The sequence below is a fragment of the Moschus berezovskii genome, chromosome 7 (genome assembly GCF_049115385.1).
Source record: "Moschus berezovskii isolate FMDL1 chromosome 7, NW_MosBer_1.0, whole genome shotgun sequence".
NCBI lineage: Eukaryota > Metazoa > Chordata > Mammalia > Artiodactyla > Moschidae > Moschus > Moschus berezovskii.
The window spans coordinates 82,593,429-82,618,586 of record NC_142466.1 but is presented as its reverse complement, the minus strand read 5'-3'; the positions used below and the strand labels follow the sequence as shown (position 1 = coordinate 82,618,586).

At 52.4% G+C, this 25,158-nt stretch overlaps 1 protein-coding gene across 1 annotated transcript; it reads left to right on the top strand.

The window, feature by feature from the left end:
- The first annotated feature begins 4,975 nt into the window (after positions 1-4,975).
- AQP7 (aquaporin 7) lies at positions 4,976-25,148 on the top strand. Its single transcript, XM_055427288.2, is given in 9 exon segments — positions 4,976-5,257; positions 6,409-6,457; positions 11,246-11,363; positions 20,208-20,331; positions 20,698-20,835; positions 21,043-21,161; positions 21,337-21,554; positions 21,925-22,157; positions 22,160-25,148. Coding segments are annotated over 8 exon segments (1,020 nt in total). The 5' UTR covers positions 4,976-5,257; positions 6,409-6,431; the 3' UTR covers positions 22,204-25,148.
- Positions 25,149-25,158: the final 10 nt, after the last annotated feature.

Sequence of the window (25,158 nt, the reverse complement as noted above, 5' to 3'; positions counted from 1 at the left end):
GATGAAGCTTTTAGAGTGGAGCAGACCTGGGTTTGAATTCTGGTTCCATGACTCACAGGATGTTTGCCCTTGGGCTAACGTCAGTGCCTCCAGTCTCTTTCTGCTTCAGTCTCTGTCCACTCTTTTCTGGAGGCCCACCTATGACTCTGGGAAGGAAGGATGACAGCCTGGGCTGCTGGGAGGATCTGGTCATTACAGAGTATCTGGGTTAAAGACCATCCTGGCTTCTGCATGTGTCCCCAGCCCTCCCCAGCCCAGCCACCTGCTAAGTTCTAGGCACCTGCTAGAACCCCAGTTCTCCTAGCTTGGGTCCCTGGTCTCTTGGGAAGATCCAGATGTTCTAGGCCTGGGTGATCGTAGGTAAGTTGCTTCCTTTCTCTGAATCTCAGTTTCCCGACTTGAAAAATGAGTTTGAAAAGGGACACTCACCTGGGTGTGGCTTAAGGGTCTTTTTTGGGGAGGAGGGTCTTTTCTTTTTTGAGCAGTCTGAGATTTCAGAGACCAGGGTTCATCGAGGTACCTATACTGTTCTCCAACTCCCCTCTCTACTCTCTCAACCAGAGCTGCTCATTTCTTACTGATTGCTACCATGGCACACCTGAGTTTATACAAAGGATTCTATGGCTCAAGAGAGTTTGGATTCCATGCTTCCAGTGTAAGCGGGCAGAGGTTTGATCCCTGGTTGGAGAACTAAGTTCCCACATGCTGTGTGGCAGCATTAAAAAAAAAAGTCTGGAAAACAATTTGATTGAAAGCAGTTTACATGATACATTAATCAAATGACATGTTAGTGGAAATAGTTGATTCATTTTTTTACACATCAATACTTTGGGGGCACTTGGAAGTCCAAATTAGTTTCAGTATCTTCAGGCATTTTTCTTCCTTCATTTTGATTTTCAAAATTTTCTACTTGTATTTTTATTCCTAACTAGGTTTCAGTCAGTTGTGTCTGCCCCATGCTATTCATAATAGAGAAGAGTTGGATACATTTAAAATCGGAGACAATTCTCTGCTGTCCAGCCACATATATGACATGGATATGGAGTTACTGGCATGGAAAAGATAATTCTTAATATATGAGTGAAGAAAGTACTTTACAAAATTTTATACAAGTTTCATTCTACTTATTGTCGACAAATTCAGGTGGGTGTGTATATGTGTGTACATTAAAAAAAAAAAGGATTAGAAAGAACCCTACCAAAATTTTTGTAGTAGTTGTCATGGAGGGAAAAATGTTCTTTTGACTTCTTTGTATTTTGGGTAATAAAAAGACTTAAAAGAAGCTGAGATTTTTTATTTGCTTTCTATTTTTTAAAAATTTCCACTCAAGTGATGGACAATTATATTTGCTTGACTTGCTTGGCTATGTGTTCATAAATATTTAAAATTTTCAGTTAGGTTGAACATTAATGTCCCCACTTACTAGTCCACACTGAAAGCTTTTTACTGTAATGAGTGAGAAATGGGAGGTTGATGAGCACTGGGTTATTTCCAACCTTAACATTAATTGTTGTTCAGTCACTAAGTCATGTCCGACAATTTGTGACCCCGTAAAGTGCAGCACACCAGGTCTCCCTGTCCTTCACTATCTCCTGGAGTTTGCTCAAACTCATGTCCATTGAGTCAGTGATACCATCCAACCATCTCATCCTCTGTCACCCCCTTCTCCTCTTGCCCTCAATCTTTCCCAGCTAATAGTGATATATAATTCACTGATTCATAATTCTGCAAAAGTATTGTACTGCAGGCAAAATTAGAATAACAGAACAATTTCTGAAAGAGGGATTAGATGCCCAAAGATACATCAGAGTTTGCAAAAAGAGTTTGCCCAGACTCAGAGCCCCCCTTACTGCCTCTGTTCTCTCCACAGTTGACCTTTCTGCCACCTCAGCCTCCATCTCTTCAGCTGTGGCCATCCTCCATCCCACCAGTTCACTGAGGCTGGCCTCTCCTCAGCACCTTTCTCTGGGGCTATAGCCTCCTCGAGTTTTGTGTGTCCTCTTGGTAGGCTGGTGTCTGGGTTTCTATCTCCTCCCTCCTCCTACCATTTGCTCCTTCTCAGTTACCCTCCTGTCCCCAGCATCCTGCCCTGCCCCTTGCCCCAACCCTCATGCTTCCCGACAATCCATGGACTCCAAAGTAGATGCCCAGGGGCTGACATCGGTTCTCTCTGTCCAGCCTGAGCCCAGGTCCAATCACGCCCTTGCCTGCTGGAGGCTCCGAGGCCTCAGGGACCCCAGACTGACTACTTCACGCTTCTCTTTGCTTAGAAGCCTTGGAGGGGCTTCCCAGATGGCTCAGCAGGTAAGAATCCACCTGCAATGCTGGAGACACAGGAAACCCTGGTTTGATACCTGGGTTGGGAAGATCCCCTGGAGAAGGAAATGGCGACCCATTCCAGTATTCTTACCTGAAAGATTCCATGGATGGAGGAACCTGGTGGGCTACAGTCCAGAGGATTTCAAAGAGTTGGACATGACTAAGCACACAAGAAGAAGAACCCACTGAAGGCCTCAGGCCCTTGGGATAAAGTCTGACTGCATGCCCTGGCAGACAAAACCCCTCATGGTCTGCCCCTGCTCACTTCTCCAGCCCTCTGTAAACCACTGACAATTCCCTGAATGTGTCAGGTTTTCTCACAGTCCCACTGGGCTTCAGATGACTTAATAGAACCACTACTGCCCCATCCTCCGTCACTCACCTTAGAGGACTCAGTGTCCATGTTTTGTCTTCTGGAAGATTCTTGCTCACCTCCAGGCTGGCTTAGTGGTTCCTGTATTCCCTCCATGGTGTATCCTAAATTACCTGCCATTTATCTGTCTCAGCGCACAGCCCAGTAAATGAGCCCAGGGCTTGATCCCTGACTCCAGCATGACTCCAGCATGGATCCCGGTCTCCCTCCCTCACCAGCCCTACCCCAGCCCACCCCACCTCTGCCCATGTTCTGATCTCATCCAAGACTCCAGAGCTCCACTTTTGACTCTTACCTCACCCTGGCCTCAACAGCACACACAGGAGTAAAGGCAGGTGTCAGACTTCCCTGGTAGTACAGTGGATAGGAATATGCCTGCCCATACAGGGGACAAGGGTTCGATCCCTGGTCAGGGAAGATCCCACATGCTTTGTGGAGCAACTAAGCCGGTGCGCCACAGTGACTGAAGCTCATGCGCCTAGAGCCTGTGCTTCTCAGTAAGAGAAGCCACCACAATGAGAAGCCCGCGCACAGCAACGAAGACTAGTCCCTGCTCGCTGCAACTAGAGAAAGCCTGCTCTCAGAAACGAAGACCCAGTGCAACCACAAAATGAAATAAACTACCAGGGATGCATCTCTACCTCCTTGAAGGAAGGATTCAAGTCTGCAGAGGGGGTGAGGGGCAGAGCCTCAGCTATAGGGCTGCTGTGGTAGAGTTCATTCCTTAATGATGGTCTCTGACTGGGCAGCCTACCTCTGCCTCTCCTTACAGAGTGAGTGACCTGCTAGTCTAGGAGGGGTGGTGTGTGGGCAAGTGCATGCTAAGTTGACTTAGTCATGTTTGACTCTGACCCCACGGACTGTAGACTGTCAGGCTCTTCTGTCCATTGGATTCTCTAAGCAAGAATACTTGAGTAGCCATGCCCTCCTCCAGGGGATCTTGCCTACCTAGAAAACACATTGAACCTGTGTTTTCTGTATTTCCTGCATTGCAGGCAGATTCTTAACCCACTGAACCAAAGTGGCGGAAGCGGGGTGGGGGTGGTGGGGAGGGGCGGGGTTGGGGGGAGTTGTGGCTCGGCTGGCAAGGCAAGTTCCAGACCAGACCCGTTCTATTGGCACCCTCTAGAGGACTGTTCTATTACCAGAGTTGGCTTTGTAACCAAACCCTACAACCCCCTCTCCATAATAAGGGGCTGCCAGCCTCAGAACCTTCTGGACCCACTGCCCACCCTCCACGACTCCACCTGGCAGGTCTCCTTACAGTCTGCAGACCAGCAACCCCTCCCTTGTTTCTCAGCACCAAGTCATCTGCCAGACCCCAGACTGCCTGTCTTTGGAGGCTCACCCATGCCACTGCTCCAGTACTCTTGCCTGGAAAATCCCATGGATGGAGGAGCCTGGTAGGCTGCAGTCCATGGGGTCTCGAAGAGTTGGACATGACTGACAGACTTCACTTGCACTTTTCACTTTCATGCATTGGAGAAGGAAATGGCAACCCACTCCAGTGTTCTTGCCTGAGAATCCCAGGGATGGGGGAGCCTGATTGGCTGCCATTATGGGGTCACACAGAGTTGGACATGACTGAAGCGACTTAGCAGCAGGCCCTGGCTCCAGAAGTCCTCTCATAGACTGTGGCTGGTCCCCTGGCTGGCTCCTGACCCACCTTGGCCACCCACCCATAGGCACTGGTCCAGCCTGGCTCCTTCCCAGAGGCCTTACTCACTGTTCCCATGGGAAGTGTTTTCCTGAGGGCTGGGCCCAGCTTTCCCCTTTCCCCACTAAAATAAAATGGGAGCTCCCAGAGGATGAGGCCCAGGCTTTTTCTCCTCCCTACCAGACTAAGAGCCTCCAGAGAACCAGGCTGGCTTCTACCTCCCCTCTTGGACTGAGGTTTTCCTGCAAACATGGCTTTTGTCTCTTCCCCTCAGAGTCCAGAGCCCGAGTCTCCCCTTCCTCCTTCGGGATGGAGGCTTCCTTAGGACTTACTCAGAGTCTTCTTCCCAGCCCTTCCACCTAGCTGTTGATCTTCAGAATCTTCCACCTCGAATCCCCATTCTGTGCAGTTCTCCCCACAGATGGGGATTCAGGGGCCTCCAGAGTCTTCCCCAGCTCTGGGACCTGGGGGTGGGGGCGGACTTCCTCTGGCTCTGTGCTGGACACTTGGCTTGGTGCACAGGCCCTTCCTCTGAGACCGAGAGACCCAGAGCGCCCACCAGGAGCTCCGCCTCTGACCTCACAAGGGCTGCCTCAGAACCCCGTCTCCACGGCACTGTTGGCAGGAGAAAGGGTGCTATTTTGGGCAGTGTGTCTGCACTTGGCTCGAGTGACAAGGGCCAAACCCCTGCTCCACTGACCTCTTCCCTGGAGGAGCAGAGTAGAGCAGCACTCAGGTCGCCCTGAGGAGGGCTGAGAGGCGGGCTCTGGCCGGAGACACACGGACCACAGAGCCCTAGTCGGGACTGAAGCCAGAGCCTGAGACGGTCATGGAGGAAGCTGTCCAGGGGCTGCTGTGACTGAGAGGCCCCAAGGCAGGCAACTGGGAGCATAAGGTCCTTCAGCAGAGTGAGTCCAGCTCCAGGTAGGGCCAGGACAGGGGTCCTCCCCTGGGACTCAGGCTTCGGGGATGCCATTCCTGGGGACCATATGAGCATGGGACGACCATGGGAGTGGCTGGAGAAGGGACCCAACTGGGAGTTGAAGGCCTAGATATCTGTTCTGGTTTAGCCCTGAGTTGCTGCCTCATACAGGCACATCACACTTTCTTTCTGGGCTTCTTTACCTGTAAATTGACTGTTGGGAGGACCAGTGGTGGAGCAGAGATTGGGAGGATGCATGGGGCTAGGCTGCCAGGAGGGCCTGGGGTGGGATGGCGGTGGGGAGCAAATAGAGACTGGCGACAAGGGACCAAAACGGGAGGAATGTGGATCAGAGTAGGGGGTGGATTCCTGGCTTTGCTGGGGTGGCTTCTCCCTCTGGAGCCCCTCCTGGGCCTGGGCTGAGGGTTTCTGCAGTCAGGATAAGGTGAGGGAGCTTGCATGGCAGTTGGAAGAAAGGGGGCTGGAGAATAGGGAGCATGCAAGATGGGGAGGTCCAGGTTCACCTTCGTGGTATCATTTTCAAGGAAAATGGAATAAAAGGGGTGGGTGTCTTCAGGAAAGGTTAGAGGGTAGACTTTGTCCTGAGGTGGGGATATGGACTAATTGAATTTTCAGGACCTCATCCTATGTGGGGTGTATGTGTGGGCGTGTATGTGTGTGTGTGTGCCCGTGTGAGTGTGTGTGTGCAAGGAGGAGGCAGATGAGGCCCTAGAAAGTCAGAGTTTAAGTCAGCAACAGGAGGGTTTGACGTTAGACTGAAGGCAGTAATACCCGCCTGTGTGAGGGTGGAAATGCTGCCGGGAGCCTGTGGGCATCTCCATTGTCCAGAGCTAGGTTGCAGGCTTGGGAAGGTCAGGAGGACCTCGGCAGGGCCCTGGCCTGGGGGCCAGGGGTCCTGAGGCCAGCAGGGGTGGGGGTGGGGCTCCAGGGCCTCTCCCTATTGGCTGAAGCACACACACCCCTCCTTCTCCCTTCCTGCCAGCTTGGCTGGGTTGAGGTGTTGGCCCTGGCAGGAGCTGTCCCTGTGGCTTCTCCACTGGGGGACTGAGGTCTGATGGGAATGAGGGGCCAAGTTCTGTGGCCCCCAGCTCCAGTGACCTCTCTCTGGCTTCACAGCATCCCAAAATCTCAAAGACAATATGGCTCAGTCAGACAGGAAGAGGCGGTAAGCATCCCACATGTTCCCCTACCTCAGCACTCCTGTCCGGCACCCAACACACCCCCAGGGCCCTCTCTGACCCATCCTAGCTCCTCCCTCATGGCAGCTGATGCACCAAGACTCCCTCCTTCCCACCCCGCTCCAGCCATGGGGCCTGGAAGAAGAGCCTCTCCCACCTGCACCCATAGCCAAGCATGGGCTGGGCCCTGGGGTGAGGGGAGGCTCAGAAAGACCCAGATGAGGGTCAAGGGGCTGGGCAGGGGGTTCCAGCTGCCCCTACACAGGTTGTGCTCAATTGAACTGAACTCAGTACTTCCCACCTGCTCAGGCTCAGGTCTCTTTGAGGTGAAATGAAACCCAAAGTCCTTGCAATGGCTAAGGCCCTGCCTATTCAGTGCTTGTTTCCTCTCTGACCTTTCCCCATCCTACCCACCCACGCTCCCCTCCTTTCCTTCCCTTCAAACATGCTCAGAGTCCTTCAGTGACCTTCCCCTCCGCCTGAAACATTCTCCCCGCAGTTTCCCACGTGGCTTGATCTCACCTCCTTCCTGTCTTGGCTCAAATGCCTCTTTCAATGAGGGGACCTGACTGCCCTGTTCCAAGTCCTTCCCTCTCCCTTTTCCCTGCTCTAGCTCCCAGTAGGTAGGTAGGACAGTAGGTAGGACATATCAATACCACACAAATGTACGTACTACTTGCTTCCTTTCCTTGCTGCCTGCCAGCTCCACATGAGCATGGGTGTCAGTCTGCTTGTGTGCTCCAGGATAGACAGAACACATGGGTAGCCTCTGCGCTGTCGACGTCACCGTGCCCACTCAAGACTCTCCCAGGGCTTTGGACCCTGTTTGCAAAGACCCTCTGGTGGCCCAGACAGCTTAGCCCCAGTTGAGGACAGACTTCTTCCCACCAACCCCCCTGCCCCTTGTGGTCTCAGCTCAGTCAAGGATCCCCGTCTCCCCCAACTCTCCAGCCAGAAGTCACGGCCTTGTCCTTACATGTCTGACCCCCATGCCTCACATCTAACCACCGATCTCCTAAAAAGTATAAGAGGTGCTCACTTCCACCTCCCTACTCCCTCACAGCCACCACCTGCCCATTCTCCCGAAGTCTCTGCTGACCTGCCCTCCTCCCACCCCCAGGGGCTGCTTGCTCTGAGGGAGTCACCCATCTCCTTATGGAAGAACCCATCCGAGGGCAGGGTTCACTTGTACCCCTCCTGCCTGACTTCTAAGTAGATGCTCAACAAATGTTTGTTAAATGGATGAATACGGGTTAGCAGCTTGAATGGCTGGCTTGAGGCTAGTTGAGTAGTTTGCAGCTGGTTGGTTGCTTAGATAATTAAATGAGTTGGCTAATAGGAGAACCAGTTAGTTGGTTAAGTTGCTAGGTTGATTAGTCAAAGGGTTGGTTGCTAAGTGGTCAGATATTTAGTTCCTTAATTAGCAAGGAACTAGGTAACTGGGGCTTCCAGAGGGATAAAGAACCCGCCTGCCAATGCAGGAGACATAAGAGATGCGGGTTCAATCCCTGGGTCGGAAAGATCCTCTGGAGGGCATGGCAACCCACTCCAGTATTCTTGCTTGGAGAATCCCCATGGACAGAGGAGTCTGGTGGGCTACAGTCCATAGGATCCCAAGAGTTGGACATGACTGAAGCAACTGAGCATGCATGCATTTAGATAGTTACCTGGTTGATGGTTGGTTTCTTGGTTTGTAGACTCAGTTTTCTTTGACTCCTCTTCTGTGAGCTCTCTCATTTTTGCCCTTGGATGAAATGACCATCTCTGATTAGGTGACCTCCAAATGGGTATCTCTAAAGCAGACCACGTTACCAGCAGGCTCCTTCCTGGTCACCTCCACTTAGCTGTCTAGTGGGCTCCTCAAACTCTGCACACCCAGAGGTGACTCCTCATCCTCTGCCTAGGCCTGCCGCTTCTCTCATGAGCCTCACACACCATTGTGCTGCTCCATCCAGAGCCGGGGTGTCCTGGACTCTCCCCTCTCCATCCTCCTCTCTAATGAGACACAAATCTGTTCGTAGGATTGCCTTCCTCTGGCCACCTCCATGAACCTTCTTGGCTCTGGCTGCCATTATCATTCAGCCTGTCTGGGCTGAACGTGTGATTGTTCACACGTCCTCCACTCCTGGTCCCTCATTTCTGCCTCCAAGCAGGAGGCAGAGCTCCTGTCTAACTCCTCCACCCCAAGACCCTCTGGAGTCAGACTCCCTAGCATGGGCTACGAGGCCATCTGCCATTTCTGCCCCTCTCATACCGCTTCGCCTCCTCTCTCTGCAGCCCGTCCTTGCAGAATTCCTCTACACTTCATACATTGTCGTCACTGCGAGCCTTTGTCCAAACCATTCCAATGCCCAGGACTTTCCCCCACCTCCCAGATGCTCCTTCATCTGACCAGCCATCTATTCTCGACCTAAATCTCCCTCTCCTACTCCCTCTGCTGGGTCATTTGCTTCCTCCCTGCAACCCCATAGTGTCCAGCATTCACTTGTGGCAGCACTCCTCATTGTTGTTCAGCTCCTAAGTCGTGTCCAGCTCTTTGTGGCCGCATGGATTGTAGCCCACCAGGCTCATCTGTCCTCCTTGCGTTGCAACACTCCTTACACTGTAAGTAATTGCTTAGTAAATTGTTCATCTTTCTAAGAGCAGGGATCATGCCAATGTTCTTTACTACAGTCCCCAAACATATTGGAGAAGGAAATGGCAGCCCAATCCCGTGTTCCTGCCTGGAAAATCCCATGGATAGAAGAGCCTGACGGGTAATAGTCCATGGAGTTGCAGAGTTGGACAAGAGTGAGCAGCTGAGCACATGTGCACTGAACACAGTTGGCACTCCAGGCATTCAATACATGTTTGGTTCATTGGTTTGTTGGTGGTTGTCACTTACTGAATCCTGCTTGCAGTGTGGTGAGGAGGAAGAGGCCAGGGCCCCAGGGCTCCCTTGGTGTCATTGACTTCCTGCTCTGTCTGCCTCTCCTCTGCCTCTGTGTTACCTTCTGGGAGTGTTCTTCTATTTTTTAAAAATAATATTTGTTTACTTATTCACTTTCGGTTGTGCTGGGTCTTCGTGGCTGCACAGGCTCTTCTCTAGTTGCAGCAAGCAGGGGGCTACTCTCTAGTTGCGGTCTATGGGCTTCTCATGGTGGTGGCTTCTCTTGCTGCAGAGCACGGGCTCTATGATACAAAGCCTTCAGTAGTTGCGGCTCCTGGGCTCTAGAGCACAGGTTCAGTAGCTGTGACACATGGGCTTAGTTGCTCAGCGGCATGTGGGATCTTCCCGGACCAAGGATCGAACCTGTGTCTTCTGCAATGGCAGGTGGATTCTTTACCACCGAGCCACCAGGGAAGCCCCCAGGACTGCCTCAGGCTCTTCCTCAGCACCAAGGAGGCCAGACACAGGGGCATGGGAACACCTATGGGATGCCGCATGGCAGCGGCAGTTGGGTGGGCGCTAGTGGACTGACTGTCCAGGCAGCACTACATCCCCCTCCATATGCTCAGTCCTGGGTTTGTTTCCCTGAAGTAAGGTGGGTGAGAAATGAACTTGGGTTCTCAGCCAGAAAAGTGGATTGTGCTTTATCCATGCCCGGCTTACATTTCTCACTCTCAGGGCTCACTCTTAGCTTCTGTGAGGCTGGGGAAAGTCAGGAAGCTGTGGCGGGGTGGGGGCGCTGTGGCAGTCTCCAGCAGGGTGAGGAAGTCGAGGGACAGGCAGCATGGGAGAGGGGAGGGCCACCAGACTGAATAAGCACTAAGGCTGCAAGCAGGTATCTCTTCCTCCTCCTCCAGAGCCTCCAGGCTGTCTCCTGCCCCAAACTCAAGTCTTGTCCCCCCAGCCCCAACAGAAGATAGAGCCTCTAACTCACTCTTTCATTTGTCCATCCAATTATCCATTTACCAAACAAACGTTTATCAACGTTCTACCGTGTGTCAGGCACTGTGGGAGTGCTGGGGATCTAGGGGAGAGTAACAGGCCTGCTGCGGTTCATGGGGTCGCAAAGAGTCAGACATGACTGAGCAACTGAACTGAACTGAACAGACGAAGTCTCAGTTTTCATTCATTCGCGTGTACTCTGCACATCTACCACGTGCCCGGCACTATACTGGACACTGAGGATACACTGGGGAGTAAGACACAGTCCATCTTTCCCTCCCTCCTCCCCTTTCATTGGCTCATTAATCCACTCACTCATTCACTCACAAGCGTCTGTTCACGCTGACCTTGCTGCAGAGACAGAACCTGGGGTGTGCTTCAGGCCTCAGTGCTGTTCACAGAGCCCAGGAGCCAACTCTGCCACACCCTGTGCTGTTTGCAGAGCCTCGCAGTTGCCAGATCTTGCCTGATGCCTTACCTGTGTCCCCAGAGCTCTGGCCTCAGCAAACAGGCAGACAGATAGGCAGGCAGGCAGGCAGACAGACAGCTGAACTCTACTCTCCCGCCTGCTCTCTCCCACCTGCTTCTCCCCCAAGGCCCTTTGGCATCACAGACTGTACTTACAGGCTCCCCAGCTGCCCCCTCTGCACCCTGACCTCATGGGTGCACCTTCCCAATGGTCTAGTCTCCGGCAGGAGGAAGAAGGGGTGTGACCTGGATGACCAACCCCAGTCCCTCTCCACGTCCCTGGGCTCTCATGTGCCTCTGACCCCCGAGGTACCAGTTGCCCTGGGCAAGAGCAGACATGTGTGGAGAGGCCACTGGGTTACCCATTAACTCAGCCATGACAATAAGTGCACCTGATCTCATTTCTGCCCATGGGCTCCTCCGGCTGTTGCTTCAGGTCCACCCGCATGTCCAAGGTGGTCTCGATACCTACAGCAACAAAGATGCAAGTCATATGGCGTAACGAGATTGTTCGAGAGTTCCTGGCGGAGTTCATCAGCACGTTTGTCATGATGGTGAGTGGGCAGGGGGTACAGGGTGAGCAGACTCTGAAGAAGGGGTCTCAGGAAAGTGGGGCCTCAGAAAGGTGGGGCTCCATAAGGGCAACCCATGACCCACTCCCCACCTCTGGGCCCTGGATCACACTGTCCCTTCCCCAGCCTCTGAGGGAGAAGCACAGGAAAACAAGGACTTGTCTTTCTCACCAAGTCTTTTTGGGAGAGAAAGGGCTCACAATATGTGGGGTGAAATGAAATCCTGAGTTACAGGTGGGTGGGTGCATTGTGGGCATGACTAGGAGTGAGGAGAAGGGAAGCAAAGAGTAAAGAGATTGGAAAGGATGTGGAGGCTTTGAGAATTAATCCTGAGGGTGATGGGGAGACACTGAAGGTTTTCCAGGAGGGGAGTGATATGGCCAGATGTGGGTTTTAGGAAGAAATTCTGGGCTCTGTGTGGAGCCTAAGCAGAGTGGGCAATGCTGGAGGGAGGGGAGCCCAAGAAGAAGCTGTTGGGATGGCCTAGGACAGAAAGAGAGTGTGGAGGTCCAGGGATCAGTCCAGGGTCAGTGTGGTCCAGGGATGGAGAAGAAAGCACACATCTGGGGGAGTTAGAGAAGACGGAGCAAAGGAGACCGCGAGCAACAGATGTGGGGTAACTGCTGAGGGGCCATTTCAGCGTGAGGTCGGCTTTCCTGTGATCAGGTGAGCTGCTGGGGGTGGGGGACTCTCAGGGGTGGGGTGGCTGGGTATAGAGGCCTGGAACTCTGCAATGTGGTCTGGGCTGACTTCATCAGAACATGGAGAACGGTTATAAAATGTGTACAATGAGAATGTATAGAAAGAAAAAAGAACTGAGTTGAGAACAGAGCCTGAAGAATGAAGAGAGCGCACAGAAGGGACTGGGTGACCAGAGGGGTGGGAGGAGACCAGGTTACAGAAGAAGGGGGAGCAGTCAGCAGGGTGGGGGGCTGTGGACAGCCCGGAGTAGTGAGAGCCGACAGCTTCCTGTAGGGTATGGCAACCTAGGAGGCCCTGGGGGACCTGGGGAGGGCTCTTTAAGGGGATCACTGGGCAGAATCCAGATGCAAGTGGGATGCGGGGTTTCTTGGGGACTCCCTGTCCTGCCTCAGCCCAGTTACTCACCCATCCACCCTCTGCCTTAAGCATGAAGCCCCGGGTCCATGACAAGAAGGGTTAGCCTCTGGGGAGGGGAACAGTGGCTTCGGAGGCACAACAGAGGTGGCGGTGGGGGGAGGGGAGAGGATGAGTGTGTGTGTGCGTGTGAGTGTCTGTGCACTGAGTCACAGTGTAGGAGAGACAGTGGGACCCACATTGCCCAGGGGACTCTGGACACCTGGGTTCTCATCCTGATCATTCTGCCACTGAGTCATCAGCTGGCCTTGGGCAGGTCTCTCTGTGCTCAGAGCCTGTCTTCTCAGACATTATTGTTGTTTGGTCGCTCAGTTATGTCCGGCTCTTTGCGACCCATGGACTGCAGCACACCAGGCTTCCCTGGCCTTCACCATCTCCTAGAGTTTGCTCAAACTCATGTCCATTGCGTCGGTGATGCCATCCAACCATCTCATCCTCTGTCGTCCCCTTCTCCTCCTGCCTTCCACACACTCATTCCCAGCATCAGGGTCGCTTCCAGTGAGTTAGCTCTTCGCATCAGGTGGCCAAAATACTGGAGCATCAGTCCTTCCCGTGAATATTCAGGGTTGATTTCCTTTAGGATTGACTGGCTTGCTGTCCAGTCTGGCCCCAGACATTATTAACAGTGTGAAACTGGGCCTCCATGAGCTTTGGAGCTGGGTCTGAATGCTGGCTCTGCTGTCTTCTAGCTGTATGATCTTACATAAATATCTTAACTGTTCAGAACTTGAGCTTTCTCACTGGTGAGTGCGACGCTAATATTGAGCTGGCTGACTTGTGTGAAGAAGGTTTGGAGCTGGACACCCAGCATGCATGTGGCTCATATGTGTTCGTTCATTCTCAAGCTGACAAACTCTCTCAGCTGCCCTCCCCTCCCTGCCTCTCGCCGTCTCCCTCTCCTCCATTACCTGCCCTCCTGAGCCATGAAGACAGCATCTGGACCCTCTTTTGCCTTAATCCAGGGCAAAGTAATTAATTGCTGACAAGACATTCCAGCTCCATGAGGGTTGTTAGACCTTGGCACTGTGGAGGTGGGAGGGTGCCTCCTGGGAGAGCTCCTAGGGAAAGCAGGCACCACCCACATGCATTCCTGCCCACCCACTGCCCATGTTGGAGGTTCTCCTCCCTTTATTGAGGTTGTTATTGAGCACCTACTGCATATCAGGCACTATAATGCTAAGCCCTCCTGTGCAGCTTCTTCCCAAATCCTCATAACAGCCCTAGAAGGGAGATGCTATTATTATCCCCATTTCACAGATGGGGAAACCGAGGCTTTGAGATACAAAGTCACTTGTCCAAAGTCACATTTTAAGTTAAGATTAAATCCAGTCTACCCTAATATCCTGGTCTTGACCCTTGATCTCCATGCTCTGTCCCTTACCTTCACTGGATTTCTAACTCTCTCCCAGCCGAGGGAAGGCCCTCAGGTTCAGGCTTTGGAAAGTTCAAGACCCCTCTCCAGGCCTTGGTTTTCCCTGGGAGCAGAAACATTTGCCACTCGGTTGTCGTGAGGATTGAAGGGAAGTAATGTGTAAAAGAACTTTGTGAGACTTAAGCTCACAGGGGACATTGTGTTGTTGTTATTTTTAGGCATCAGGCCTGTGCCAAGAAGTGGGGGCTTTCTCAGGTGATAGGAAGCTCAATGAGTCATCAGCGTGAAGGTTTCGCCAGAAAAGCTAGAGTGACCTTAGGCCCCATTTATTGCAGCAACATGAAGGAAGCAGACTGTTCTACTCTGTTCCACTCTGTAGCCTCTGGGGGTGTTGTCCTCCAGGCTGGGCCTGTGGCTATTGGAGGCACCTGGACAGGCTGTTCACTGACCAGGGAGGGGAGGAGCTGGGCTATCAGTGCCCTGGAAACCCAGCTGGGGTTGTGAGCAATAGGGCAGGGGTTGCAAAACTCATGTTGTCAGGGCCTGAGAGAATCACCGAGGGAGGTTGGGACTGTGGCTAACGGTGGAGTGCTGACCTGTGTGAGGACGTGTCTGCCACCACTCTGGCTGACTGTCGCCACATCACCTGGAATGCAGGCTGCTGTTGACAGAGATTCTGATTTTGCAAGAGAAGCTGAAACTTCTGTGCATCAAAACCAAGTTAATCAAACAAAACGTGTGCTGAACAGATGAGGTCCAGGGGCTGCCAGTTGGCAACCTTGACACACAGGGGAGCATATGGGGTTTATTCACTCATTCATTGTTTTTAGTAAATGGTTTTGAGCTCCTGCTTGGAAATGGAGACCTTGCTCTTCAAACCCTCCATGCCTGCGCCAGTCCCTGCATCTCTTTACCCCAAACCTGTCAGCCTGACCTGGCCTCGCTCCCCACCCCCAAGCCCCCTCCACCCCTATCCTCTCCTCCTCACCCCACCCTTGGCCCTAAGCCGGGCTGTGTCTGGGCTCCCCGCACCTGTCCTGGGGCTCCTGCGGGACCCAGCAGGCCCTGCTCAGCGGCCTCTCCCCTCCCCTATCCAGGCTAGTGCACTGGTTCTCAGACCGTCCCAAATCTAATGTACTCACCGGCCATTTTTCATCAGCAAATTGCTTGGTCTCCAGCCTGACAGAGAACTGTCAGGTGTGCCACCTCCTTTCCACGTGTGTCTGGCTCCTCGCCCATCAGACCTCCCCTCCCTGTGGCTCCACAAATGCCCCCTCCCCCAGGCAGGAGCCTCCACTCCTTTTCATCCCCCACCGCCCAGGCTCCTCAGGCGCTTTGCTTCTTCTTTCCTCTCTTCTGTATCTCCAGCCCCTCCCTCTCTCGACCTTAGCACACTCAAGACTCCCTTCCTAAAACAGCAGAACACGGAACGCTCCTCCCTTCTCTCTGCGAGCCCCTTCATTCATCACACTTGGTCCCCCTCCCTTCTCAGGCAAGTTCTCAAAGAGATGTCTCCACCCGTTTTGTCAACCGTTCCTCACCCTCCTCCCCTCCCGCTCTCGGGACCTGACTTCTGACCCCACGCCCTGATGAGACAGTGTTCCCCACCCACTCAAGAACCCTGGGTTGTCACATCCAATGGGATGCTTTCCAGGCTTTCTCACGCTTGACCCAGAGGCAGCGCGTGACTATGTGGGCCACACTCTCCATGGGAAACTCTGCTTCTCTCTGGGGTACAGTGCACATTCTCTCTTTGTTCTTCCATTTCTTTATTTTTTTTTTAATTTATTAATTTTTGATTGTGCTAGGTCTTTGTTGCTGTATGTGGGCTTCTCTAGTTGTGAACAGGTTTCTCATTGCAGAGACTTCTTTCGTTGCAGAACATGGGTTCTAGGCGCTTGGACTTCAGTAATTGTAGCAAATGGGTTCAGTAGCTGTGGGGCATGGGCTTAGTTGCCCCAAGGCATGTGGAATCTTCCTGGACCAGGGATCAAACCCCTGTCCCCTGCATTGGCAGGCGGATTCCTATCCACTGTGCCACCAGGGAAGTCTTGTTCTTCCATTTCAACGGCAGCACTGGCTGGGGTTTCTAACGCCCCTCCCTGAGGGCTGACGTTCAGCCCTAGGTTCATCCTCTCCCAGGGGTCTTCATAACCTCCCTGATGGCTTCAACTCACGTCCACAATTCTTCAGGTATTTCTTTTTTCAAACTCCAGAACTCTTCAAGGGAAATACAACATGAGCCACATATGTAATGTAAAAAGTTTTTCTACAGAAATTCCATATGGACTTGTGGGTTAAATACAGTAACTATTAAAACTAATCTCACCTGTCACTTTTTACCTTTTTAATGTGGCTAGTAGAAAAATTTTTTATTTCCCCTGAAGAGTTCTGGAGTTTTTGAAAAAAGAAATACCTGAAGAATTGTGGACGTGAGTTGAAGCCATCAGGGAGGATATGAAGACCCCTGGGAGAGGTCAGACCACCTGACCTGCCTCTTGAGAAACCTGTATGCAGGTCAGGAAGCAAGTTAGAACTGGACATGGAACAGCAGACTGGTTCCAAATAGGAAAAGGAGTACGTCAAGGTTGTATATTGTCACCCTGCTTATTTAACTTATATGCAGAGTACATCATGAGGAACGCTGGGCTGGAAGAAGCACAAACTGGAATCAGGATTGCCAGGAGAAATATCAATAACCTCAGATATGCAGATGACCAGATGCCATGATCTTTGTTTTCTGAATGTTAAGCTTCAGGCCAACCTTTTCACTCTCCTCTTTCACTTTCATCAAGAGGCTTTTGAGTTCCTCTTCACCTTCTGCCATAAGAGTGGTGTCATCTGCATATCTGAGGTTAGGAGATCCAACCAGTCAGTTCTAAAGGAGATCAATCCTCTGTGTTCATTGGAAGGACTGATGCTAAAGCTGAAGCTCCAATACTTTGGCCACCTCATGTGAAGAGCTGACTCACTGGAAAAGACTCTGATGCTGGGAGGGATTGGGGGCAGGAGGAGAAGGGGACGACAGAGAATGAGATGGCTGGATGGCATCACCGACTCGATGGACGTGAGTTTGAGTGAACTCCGGGTGTTGGTGATGGACAGGGAGGCCTGGTGTGCTGTGATTCATGGGGTCTCAAAGAGTTGGACACGACTGAGCGACTGAACTGAACTGAACTGAAGCCTTTGAAATCTTCTGTGTACCTTACACTTACAGATCACAGTTCAAGTACGTAATAGCCATGTGTGGCTCATGGCCATAATATTGGATGACAGATCTAGACTTTGATTTCCAGCAGTCTGGACATCTAGAGGTCTCTCAAAGACAACACATCTAAAACATAGAGTATTCAGAGGAGGTACCATCTGAATGTGGCCTTAATGTAGAGTATCAATTTTTCAGGGTCTAGGATCAGGTATTCCAGAGGGAGGGAGTGGCATATGCAAAACACCGAGGCATAAGAAAGCAAGGCATGAAGGGAGCAGTCCAGGTGTTTTCTCTGAGACTGACATAGGCAACTGCTTATGATTGGAAAACTGGCTTACCATGTGCAAGATGTGTACTTTGTTTTTTTTGGGTTTTATTTTGTTTCTAAAAGATTTATTATTTTTGGCGCTCTGAGTCCTCATTGCTTTCTCTAGTTGAGGCAAGCGAGGTGTTCTCGTTGTGGAGCAGACTGTAGGACACATGGGCTTTAGTATTTGCTGCGTGTGGGCTCAGTAGTTGTAGCACACGGGCTTAGTTGCTCTGCAGCATGTGGGTTATTCCCAACCCAGGGACCAAACCCCTGTCCCCTGCATTGGCAGCTGGATTCCTAACCATTAGACTACCAGGGAAGCCCCAAGATGTGTACTTGAGACAAGCCACTCAACTTCTCTAAACCTCTGGTTGCCCATCTGTCAGATGGGGAGAATAATAATACCTAATGCATAAACCACTCCAGTACTCTTGCCTGGAAAATCCCATGGACAGAGGAGCCTGGGGGGCTACAGTCCATGGGATCACAAGAGTCGGACACGACTTAGCGACTAAACCAAACCAACCAAACCAAACAGGTTTACGGGTTAAAGGAGGTGAGAGGTAGAACTTGCTTGCCAGTGCCTGGCACATAGTATGTGCTCAATAAATGGTTATTATTCTTTTTTTCTTTGTTTATTTTTGGCCCACCACGTGAAATGTGGGACCTTAGTTCTCTGACCAAGGATGGAACCCACGCCCCCCTGCAATGGAAGTGTGGAATCTTAACCACTGGACAGCCAAGGAAGCCCAAATGGTTATTATTTTTAATAGTAGTAATATTATTTGACTTCCCAGGTGGCACAGTGGTAAAGAATCTGCCTGCCAATGCAAGAGGCGCAAGAGATGCAGATTCAATCCCTGGATAGGGAAGATCCCCTGGAGTAGGAAATGGCAACTTGCTCCAGTATTTTTGCCTGAAAAATTCCATGGACAGAAGAGCCTGGCAGGCTATGGTCCATGGGGTCGCAAAGAATTGGACATCACTGAGTGACTGAGAACACATATAATGCTATTATTGGTAACACTAGTGTTCAACATAGAGAATAGTAGACCCGATATGAAACTTGAGAGGCAGAAGGCATGAAATCAAGGATCTTAAATGGTGACTTACTGAGTTTGGACTTTATCCTGGAAATGCAAGGGAGCCAGGAATGTTTGGTCCAAAGGCAGACAGACATGGTCAGATTTTTGTGTTAGGTCACTCTGGTTGAAAGGTGACTGGGTAAGATCTGGGGAGACTATAACCCGCGTTGACTGTGTGCGGTGGAGAACATACAAGTTTCTGGCTTGGCCAACTGGGATGGGGGAACATGGAATGAAGATCACATTTTCTGAGAGATGGTGAGCTTTAGAGCTGGAGATGCCTATGGAACACCCTGGAAACTTCTTGGAGGTATTTGGAAAAAGAGATCTGGCTCCTAAGTGCAGGTTTTGGGAATTAGTCCATCAGACTAATGGTAAGAAAACCCAGGAGTGACTGAGGTGGGTTATGAAAAAGGCCAGGGATAGAACACAGGGATCATCTGTATTTATAAGGCAGATGAATGAAGAAGAATGTGGGAAGGAACTGTGGAGAGGGAAAGGCTACAGAGGTAAGAGAGAGAGACACGTCATGGAAGCCAATGAGGAGGTCCTTTCTGGAAGCAGAGTGGTGAGCAGAGTGAAAGTCAGCACAGTCAAGTTAGACGATGCCTGAAGGGACCACTGGGAAATCCAGAGGCTGGAGCCCTCGGACAAGGGAACTGGTGTCTGTGATGGGGGAAGCAGAAGCCAGAGTGGGAGGGAGGACAAAGGAAGGGGCAAAGGACCTGAGATTGTTGGATGGCATCACCAACTCAATGGACATGAGTATGAGTCAACTCCAGGAGATGGTGAAGGCCGGGGAAGCCTGGTGGCTGTAGTCTATGGGGTTGCAAAGAGTTGGACATGACTTAGCAACTAAACTGAAACGGAGTGGGTCCTTCCTAGAGCCTGACTGACATGGGAGGAGGCATCCAGGAGTCCAGAGCTGGACAGGGAGGCCGGGATGAGGTGGAAGCTCTACTTTAAGGAAGGAAGAGACCCAAGTCTGTGGGAGTCGGACAAGGGGAGGGTAGAAGATACTGGCAAGAGGGAGGAAGGCCTCTGCAGAAGGAGACAGAGGAGGGCACAGGAGCCAGAGCTGGAGGGGAAGGCTGTACAGACGCAGTGGAAGGTGGGTGTTAGTGGCTAGGGGGAGGTTGAGTAAGGGCCTCCTTTTAGGTCTCTAACCTCCCTGTGAAGGGGCTCAGTGGGGAGAGTCATCTAACAAGATCTGGTGGTTAGGGATGGGTGAGAAGTTCAGAAGTGACGCCTGAGGGTGGGCTTCCAGGGCTGATGTGTGTGGAGGTGGTGAGGGTTGGTGGTGGGTCCTGACAGAGTCCAGAAGGAAGTTTTCAGAGTCCCTGAAGAAATTTCCTTTGGACTATGCTGATGAATGAGAAGCTCCAAGGGGTCCAATCCACATCAGCCCTGTCCTCCTGGAAGCCCTTCAGGTGGACTTGGAGTCTAAGCACCTGGCTAGGTCCATGGGAGCCTGACTCTCCCTCCTCACCCAACTCCTCCTCTAGCACGCACCCAGCTCCCACTGGTCAGTTGTGACAGGCCTTGGCAGGGGCAATGGGACAAGGTCACGAGGAGGCATGTCTCTGGAGGAGGAGGGTACAGCAGAAAGGGGTACCCAAGGGCAATGCCAGGGAGACCTAGCGTGTGGAGGCATGGAGCCCCAGCTGAGCTCCAAGTCCTCCTCTGAGGCTGGGCTGTCTGGGTGGCCAGTCCCCTCAGAGGCCCTCTCCCACAGGTGTTTGGTCTCGGTGCCGTGGCCCACATGGTTCTAGGAGGTAAACTGGGGAGCTACCTCGCTGTCAATTTGGGTTTTGGCTTCGGAGTCACCATGGGAGTGCACATGGCGGGGAACATCTCTGGTGAGTAGGCCGGGCCCCAACCGACAAGCCCAGCCAGGTGTCCCCCATGGGCTCCTCCGGCCCCCTTCCAGCCAGCCCCTTCGCCAAGTCAGCTGGTGCCTTGCCCTCACAAGCCACTTTCCTCTGCCCAGACGCTTCACGAGCCCCCTGACCCACCATTTTTACAAGCTGGGGTCTCTCAGGCAAGCGACTGACCTCTCCACCCATTGCTTTGCTTCATGGGGAGACGGAGATGGTGGTTTCTGCCTCTCAGGGCTGAGTGAGCCCCCTTCACAGATGCTCGCTGCTATCCTCGCTGTTGTCCATGCTCTCACATCACTGATTGTTGCTTGTTTCTTTGCCGACACCCCTTGACCCTTCCCGCAGGGGCCCACATGAATGCGGCCGTGACCTTCACCAGCTGCGCACTAGGCCGCATGTCCTGGAAGAAGTTTCCTGTGTACGTTCTGGGTCAGTTCCTGGGCTCCTTCGTGGCGGCGGCCACCATCTACGGCCTCTTCTACAGTGAGTGTCCTGCCCCGGGCGGCCCACCTCTGGCCTCGGCCTCCTCCCCTGAAATGTGGGCAGACCCGAGCGCGTCCTCGCCTGTGAAAACGCTGGGATAGAAGAGTCTCGGAGGCGCTCCCTGCCCTCCGTCCTACTGCCTCCTCTCTGGGACAGCGGTGGGGTTCGGTCAGGGGGCAGGTTCACACTCAGTCTGTATTCCCACAGCCGCTATTATCGACTTCTCGGGGGGAAAGCTGATGGTGACCGGCCCCACAGCCACTGCTAACATTTTTGCCACCTACCTTCCTGACCACATGACATTGTGGAGGGGCTTCCTGGATGAGGTCAGTGGTCCAGGCACGGGTGGCCCTCCTCAGGCCCTCCTCCACTCAAGAAGGGGCCAGCAGGCAGCCCCCTGTGGCGGAGTGGACAAGGACCCTGTGCGGGATGATACAGAGTCCTGGCTCTGCCACGGGTGGGTGCGGGGGCCCCGGGTGCTGCCACGGTGTCTCTCCCCAGGTGGTGGTGACTGGGGTGCTTCAGCTGTGTCTCTCAGCCATCGCAGACAAGGATAACAACCCAGCACTGCCGGGGACGCAGGCCATTGTGACCGGCATCCTTGTTGTCATCATCGGGATATCCCTGGGCATGAACTCGGGATACGCCATCAACCCATCCCGGGACCTGCCTCCCCGCTTCTTCACCTTCCTCGCTGGCTGGGGCTCACAGGTCTTCAGGTACTGCATGGTCCAGCCCAGTCCTGGGAGTTTCCTGTGGGTTCCCTGCATGTGGAGGGTGGAACAGCCCAAGAGCGTCCTGCAGATCCGCCCCCTCCGCTGCCTTGCTGCCCCCCATAGCAGCCTGGAAGGCCAGAGTGGGTCCTGACCTTCCTCCAGACCCTGCTCCTGGACTGAATGTCAGCCCTGCACCAGACCCGCTGCTGTCCCTGAGTCAGGCTGAAGCTGATCAGTGTCCCAGGTTCAGGGCCAACTCCCGGGCTAGGAGGGGGGTTCCCCTGCCATCCCTCCCCCCATCTTGCCCTGAGGTAGACGCAGGTGCCATGCTGGGTGCTGGCCCCCTAACCAGGCCTCTGCCTTTTGCCTGCAGCACCAAGGACTGGTGGTGGGTGCCAGTGGTGGCACCACCCCTGGGTGCCTACTGTGGTGCTATCATCTACTTGTTCTTCGTTGGCTCCAACAAACGACAGGAGCCCCAGGTCCTGGAGAATTCCTTGACGCTTGAAGACCGCAAAATACCTGTGTTGCCCAAGACCATGTCTCACCAGCACGGGACCTCTTCCCTCACCCCTGTCTCTGTGTTCCCCGAAGATAGACCCTCAGTCTTGTACCACCATTAAGTGACTCCACCTGTCTAGAACCCCTCTAAGACTATTTGTGACCCTACATCCACCCCAATAAAGAAAGCCTTGTCCCACAGTGGCAACCCCGCTTCTTGGGGGCCTCCTGTGGTGGGGCTTACCTCCTGGGTTCTCCCAGGAGCTCCCGGGTTATGCTGTAGCCCAAGGCTGAGCACAGAGCTGAGGGGCCTCCAACTCCTGCCGGCCCTGGGAGCTGGGTGGCCCCCAGGGGAGCAAGTGGAAGGGCCAATCAGTGGCCTCAGTAAAGACAGGATCAGAATAGAGGACCCTGGACATGGAAGGGTGGGCTGCCAGGCACAGGGCAGGGAGGGATGGTATGGGGGAGGGATTCCAGCTGGCAGGTGGGGGGTCAGCCTGGAGGAAACTTGAGCTGCCCTGGGAGAAGAAGCTGCCTTGGCCATTCCTTGGACCAGGCAAGGCAAGGCCCCAGTGTGTGGATCAGAGTTTCTCAACATTTTTTTTCCCTTATTCTCCCCTCCTCAGGAGCTTTTTAGGCATTTTTTCCCCTTAATTGCATATTTTAATACCACAGATATACTGTATATCTGTTTGTGTACTGTACTTTGCTTTATACAAAAAAAGTAAGATTTAAAAAAATCTCTCCCTTTCAAGGATCCAATTTTTCACCCATGGGAGGATAATCACCCCACCCTTGAAAATGCCTGAAGTAGACCGAGAGGAGGTAAGATGCAGGCTCTGCCTTCTTCGTGGGGGCAGAGCTTTCCCACCGTGGGGAATTCCAGAGCTGGAAAGGAAGAAGCAGAGAGGATAATCCTGTCAAAAGGAAGGGGGCAGGAAATGGTCTCATGAGGTTCTGGGGAACAGGTACAGAGGTAGGGTGGCCAGGGTCCACCGGTTCCAGGCCGGGAGGAACATCCTGCTTCTGGGACTCAGAAGGCAGCATCACCCATGGCTTCTGTCCCTGCTTCTGCTTTTAGCCTTTCAACAGCCATTAAGCACCTCCTGTGTACAGGCTCTGTGGGTAAGTTTGGGTCTCTGTCTTCACAGAGCACAGCCCCTACTAGGGGACAGGTGATCACAAGGAAAGAGCTGAGGGGTGAAGAAGGGGCTACGTGCGGGGCTCAGAGTGGGCTCACAGCTCAGTCTTGAGCTGAGGACACAGATGGCTTCCTAGAGGACGAGACAGAGCAAAGGAGAGGGGTGGTCCTTTCTGGGGCTGAATGCCGAACTTCATGATTTGAGGAGACAGGGCGGGGGTCGGTGGGTGGGTAGATGACGCTGGTTTTCCTTCTGGAGGTGGGGACCTGGTGAGATGAGGTTTAGAAAGCCCACCTGAGCTGCAGTTTGCAGGATGCTGGAAAAGGGGGAGACTGGGGCCTGTAAACATCTATTTCTGCTTCATTGACTATGCCAAAGCCTTTGACTGTGTGGATCACAATAAACTGTGGAAAATTCTGAAAGAGATGGGAATACCAGACCACCTGACCTGCCTCTTGAGAAACCTGTATGCAGGTCAGGAAGCAACAGTTAGAACTGGACATGGAACAACAGACTGGTTCCAAATAGGAAAAGGAGTACGTCAAGGCTGTATATTGTTACCCTGCTTATTTAACTTATATGCAGAGTACATCATGAGGAACGCTGGGCTGGAAGAAGCACAAGCTGGAATCAAGATTGCTGGGAGAAATATCAATAACCTCAGATATGCAGATGACACCACCCTTATGGCAGAAAGTGAAGAGGAGCTAAAAAGCCTCTTGATGCAAGTGAAAGAGGAGAGTGAAAAGGTTGGCTTGAAGTTCAACATTCAGAAAACAAAGATCATGGCATCTGGTCCCATCACTTCATGGGAAATAGATGGGGAAACAGTGGAAACAGTGTCAGACTTTATTTTTTTGGGCTCCAAAATCACTGCGGATGCTGATTGCAGCCATGAAATTAAAAGACGCTTACTCCTTGGAAGGAAAGTTATGACCAACCTAGATAGTATATTAAAAAGCAGAGACATCACTTTGCCAACCAAGGTCCATCTAGTCAAGGCTATGGTTTTTCCCGTGGTCATGTATGGATGTGAGAGTTGGACTGTGAAGAAAGCTGATCGCCGAAGAATTGATGCTTTTAAACTGTGGTGCTGGAGAAGACTCTTGAGAGTCCCTTGGACTGCAAGGAGATCCAACCAGTCCATTCTGAAGGAGATCAATCCTGGGTGTTCATTGGAAGGACTGATGATAAAACTGAAACTCCAATACTTTGGCCACCTCATGCGACGAGTTCACTCACTGGAAAAGACTGATGCTGGGAGGGATTGGGGGCGGGAGGAGAAGGGGACGACAGAGAATGAGATGGCTGGATGGCATCATCACCGACTCGATGGAGGTGAGTTTGAGTGAACTCCGGGATTTGGTGATGGACAGGGAGGCCTGGCGTGCTGTGATTCACGGGGTCGCAAAGAGTCGGACACGACTGAACAACTGAACTGACTGACTGACTGGGGCCTGTAAGGAAGTGTGGGGCAAGGCTGCTCCAGGAGGGGCGGTCACAGGTCAGCCCTGGAGGGTGGAGAGAAGAGAAAGGATTCACCTGACACCAAGGAGGTAAAAGCTTCAATTAGGCTCAGACTGGAGGGAGGAGTGGGTGAGGACTGGCCAGGGCCCAGGGCTGCCTTCCAGTTTCTGGCTTGGGCCCGTGGTGTTGGAGATGTCCCCACTGAACATGAAGAATGGGAAAGGCACTGGTTTGAAGAAGAAGATGATAATTTATACTGGAGACGCATCGACTTTGAGTTGCCTATGGGACTTGGGCAATAGGTGTGTAGTCCTGGGCAAGTTACTCTGCCTGGCTGGGCCTCGGCTTTCTCATTTGTAACGTTGGTCTAATACTATCAAAATACCTACCATTTGTGTTGATGTGAATATTAGATGAGACAAAACATGTACAATGCTGAGGATGGTGCTTGGCACAGAGTCAGTGCTCAATAAATGATTATGCCTTTCGTGTGGTCT